The sequence below is a fragment of the Austrofundulus limnaeus genome, unplaced genomic scaffold (genome assembly GCF_001266775.1).
Source record: "Austrofundulus limnaeus strain Quisiro unplaced genomic scaffold, Austrofundulus_limnaeus-1.0 Scaffold1443, whole genome shotgun sequence".
NCBI lineage: Eukaryota > Metazoa > Chordata > Actinopteri > Cyprinodontiformes > Rivulidae > Austrofundulus > Austrofundulus limnaeus.
The window spans coordinates 30,603-35,046 of NW_013953845.1; the positions used below are offsets into that span (position 1 = coordinate 30,603).

General features: G+C 41.5%; 1 protein-coding gene across 1 annotated transcript in view; it reads left to right on the forward strand.

The window, feature by feature from the left end:
- The window catches only part of kndc1 (kinase non-catalytic C-lobe domain containing 1), a gene marked incomplete at its 3' end in the record, with an annotated part of 35,501 nt that overhangs the window by 3,841 nt on the left and 27,216 nt on the right, over positions 1-4,444 (forward strand). The window contains 1 exon segment of the mRNA XM_014032407.1: positions 3,455-3,653. Coding sequence (XP_013887861.1) covers positions 3,455-3,653 — 199 coding nt within the window.

Consider the following 4,444-nt stretch of genomic DNA (forward strand, 5'->3'; position numbering starts at 1 on the left):
GGCTGAGACACACTGGGGAAACATAGAAACACTAGGAAAACCAAGGTGAAAACAGACAAACCATGACACTGAGAGGTACAGCAGACTGTTAGCCCTTAATAACTTTTTGGAAAAGTCCTGTGCTGACCACTTTGTGAGATTTGTGGATAACTTTGATCTCTTCTGGGAGAGATGACATCTGTTCAAGTCTGATGGAATGACTCTGAATCAAACTGGAGCACAACTTCTGATTTCAAACATGAAGGATTTCCTGAACMAAGTTCCTGCTGGAACCAAACAAAAGCAGAGTGATCAGCTGAYGTCTGAGGCTGAAGAATAACAGGAGCAAACTGAGACACTGATGGAAAATAATGTACAAGCTGATAAGAAGACTGCTGCAGAACCACAGAGAGAGGAGATACTTCAAGCTGCAGAACTGGAAGWACATCTGGATTCATCAGCATCACAAACAGAGGAACCAGAAACCTTCAAGTGGAGAACAACTGACCATTTCTTCTCCTTCACCAGAGAACCATCAACTGAGAACAGAGGATGGGATGGAGACGACTGTAGTGTCAAAGAGTGGGGGCCTCTTCTCAGGAATGCACAGATGTGTTACGTCTCTCTTAGTCTCCAGCTTCAGAGCTCGACACATGAGACCATATTAGGGAAAGGAATGCTTAAGGTATACCGTGACAAAATTTATGGTGCCTCTGATGAACTACACTGTGAAGCCTATAAAGAGCCTTGTACGCCCCCACTCTTAGCCTTCGTCTTCATCTTTCTTACTTGGTGAATCATTTGGCTTAGAAGGCCACGATTTGGTTTTTGGCTGTAATCTCCTGGACTGCAAAATAAAGATTCTTGCTGTTCAACCAGCCTGTTTCAGAGTTTCTCACTTCATGAGAGAAACTCTGAAACAGGCTGGTTGTTTAAACAGACAAAGACTTGGTGTCTCTTATGTGTTCTTTCTTTAGCCTGAACAAAAATGAGTGGCATTYTGTCTGACATAAAAGGTAACACSTCCAGAGGTGTAACCAGGAAGACAAATACATTATAAGGGACATTCMCTRTTATAGTAAAAGAAGTTGTCAGTGTTTTGTTTTCAGCCCAAGGTCTCATGCTGAGGCCTGCTGAGTGCTGTGAACCTGAGTGGAGTCAGAAGATTGAAAATAAAGTTTTAAGAAGAAATCCAGTGGATTCTTGTTTATTCGGACATACACATTTCCTACAATTGGATGGATGGATGGATGGATGGATGGATGGATCCTGACATTAATCGCTGCCTTTATAGGGTTAGTTTGGTCCTTTTGAAGCGTGAATAACAGTTAATATCTTACCTGTTGTAGACCTGTAGATTGTTAATCCTGTCAGATTGAAACTTTTATTTCTTTTTCTGGTTGTTTAAAGATTATCTACAGCAGGTAAGATATGAATACAGTCTTTCAGAATGATTAGCATCCCTCTAAAGCATCAGCTTCAGTTGTTAAACCAAACAGTGTTAGCTAACATGCACTTGTTGACTCCAGATCTGGACCTCAGGTCTGAAGCTCCTTTTTTCAGCTTCATTTATCAGGTGAATGATGAGCGTAGATCTTCCTCTGCTCTCAGAGTGTGGAGCCCTGCAGCGGACCTCCAGCTCAGCTTACTGTATGTAGGGCGGCACATTTAAGTCGAGCGGGGTGAGAGGAACGAGTGTTCCCCTGCACCGCTCTCTGGGGAACACGCTCTATTTCTGGGGATGCTGCTGCAGGAAGTGGTTCTTCTCTGCTCTGCACAACCTGATCACCAACAGGAGTTAATGGGCCTCATGCAAGAACATGTTCGTATTCTTATCCTAAATTTATCTTACTTTTGTTCGTATGAAGGGTTCGTACGAACATGCCACGTCAGATTCAACAAACTCTAATATCTTCAGGAAAAGTGTGTAAAAATGAGCTGATGAATGTGTATTAGCTGCTCGAGGAGAGGAGATTAGCATAATTACCACCCTAAAAACACCATATAAGGATATGTTTCCTGTCCCACATACCAGGAAGTGTTCATTCATAAATGACAACGTAAAGTAAAAAAGAAGAACTTTACGAGTTCAGAGATTAAAGTCCTGCTCTCAGAGATCCACAAAAAATAAGTCATTTTTAGCAGCGTCAGCTGTGGAATTAAAGAAATAACTACTGCTGTTAATGTTGTGTCTCCTGTGGGTCGTACAGTCACAGAAATAAAAATCTAAATCATATTCATCTCTCTGTAGTCCTGCTCCAGTTTTTCTTTGGTCTAATATTTTTAATATCAGTGTAAACAACTGTGTTACATAGTTTTCATTTATTCAGAAGAGCAGTCGCGCACTGTTACCCACCACCCCGACCGTCACAAGTGTCAGATATGGTTCTGAAAAGACACATTTTAAAATGTCTCCAAACTTCAATTATTGCATAATTTAAGTTGGTTTGTAGTTTGAGATCTTCATATTAATATTGTAGTATTAATATTATAGTGTTAACCCCTTTAGATAATAACAACTGTGTCTCTTATCAAAGTTTACCTGAATGTTGGAAGGTAATAAGTTTTTATGAGCCTTGTACATAAACAGTAAAATATTATAGTCAACCAAATCATGGTTTTCAGTTTCTGCTCGTCTGACCACCGTGGGGTCAGAGCCTTCAGCTGCTCAGAYCCCCGGCTGTGGAACGTTCTCCTTCTGGACCTTAGAAGTTCAGTTTCTATTACCACCTTCAAATCCCAACTCCAAACCTTTCTGTTCAGAACTTGAACCTTAATCTTTAAAACTACCATTAATTTTACAATTTTTAATAAGACTGTTTTTAATTTTTTAGCTTGCACCATTTTATTTTGTTTTATTAACCAATTTACTGTTTTTATTGTGTTTATTGTTCTATTGTGATTTTATTATTTACTTTTGTAAGGTGACCTTGGGAGTTTTGAAATGCATTATTATTGTTGTTGTTGTTGTCGTCATCATCATCATCATCATCATCATCATTATTATTATTATTATTATTATTATGTCGTCGTCGTCAGTAGCAGTAGCAGCAGTAGTAGTAGTAGTAGCAGTAGTAGTAGTAGTAGTAGTAGTACTAGTAGTAGTAGCAGTAGTAGTAGTAGTAGTAGTAGTAGTAGTAGTAGTAGTAGTAGTATTCACATTAGCATCCAGTATGTGTCAAAATAAACAACTAGCAGTGAGGATTTCTCTTTGAACACCTGTACCTGTCCTGGTCATCTCCCCTCACCTGTCTGTGACAGATTCATGGACTCACAAACAGCCAGAGACCAAAGCTTCAACACAAATATCAACTCAAACCTGAATGTGTAACGTGACGACATTAGTGAACACAACTCAGAGTGATTCCTGACTCACAGAGAGAAGTGTTTGTGTGTTTTTTACAGGTGAGTTTTGAGAAAATGATCGGTTTCTCAGTGATTGTGCAGCGAGTTGTGTGTTTGTTCCTTTGTGCAGGAGAACGTGTCCCTGGCAGACATCTTGTCTTTGCGGGACAGCTGTCTGTGTGAGGAGGAGGTGTGGGCTGTGTGTGCTGAGTGTGTCCTGGCTCTGCAGAGCATCAGACCCTCACATCTCTTCTACACCCTGTGTATCACCCCCGACACGCTGGCCTTCAACGCACACGGCAACATTTGCTTCATGGAGCAGCTCAGCGGTGAGTCCACAACACAAATACACTGCTGCAGTACTTTCTGTACCAAGTACTGCAGTACTCAGCTGCTGGTTCTGGCAAGCAGGAGGCTCTACTTTTAGCCTGCAGGGATCCAGCCAAGGAGTGGGCCGGTCTAAAACCTACGAGCTGCAAGAGTGCTGGAGCTTACACAACAACAACAACAAATACACTTTGTTCTGCAGAGGTCCACAAACACACAACACAGCTGACTGCAGACACACAACAGACATGACTGCAGACACACAACAGACATGACTGCAGACGTACAACACAGCTGACTGCAGACACACAAAACAGCTCATCAGGTTTGTTCTTTTTTCTGGAGCTCAGGGTTTGTTTTTCCTCAATTACTCAAAAAATACTCTGCCTGCAGTACTCTTTACCTCCTGCAGTACTCTTTACCTCCTGCAGTACTCTTTACCTCCTGCAGTACTCTTTACCTCCTGCAGTACTCTTTACCTCCTGCAGTACTCTTTACCTCCTGTAGTACTCTTTACCTCCTGTAGTACTGTGTACTTCCTGCTCTTCTCTCTGCAGTACTCTTTACCTCCTGTAGTACTCTTTATTCCTGTAGTAGTCTTTACCTCCTGTAGTACTCTTTATTCCTGCAGTACTCTTTACCCCCTGTAGTACTCTTTACCTCCTGTTGTACTCTTCACCTCCTGTAGTACTGTGTACTTCCTGCTCTTCTCTCTGCAGTACTCTTTACCTCCTGTAGTACTCTTTATTCCTGTAGTAGTCTTTACCTCCTGTAGTACTCTTTATTCCTGCAG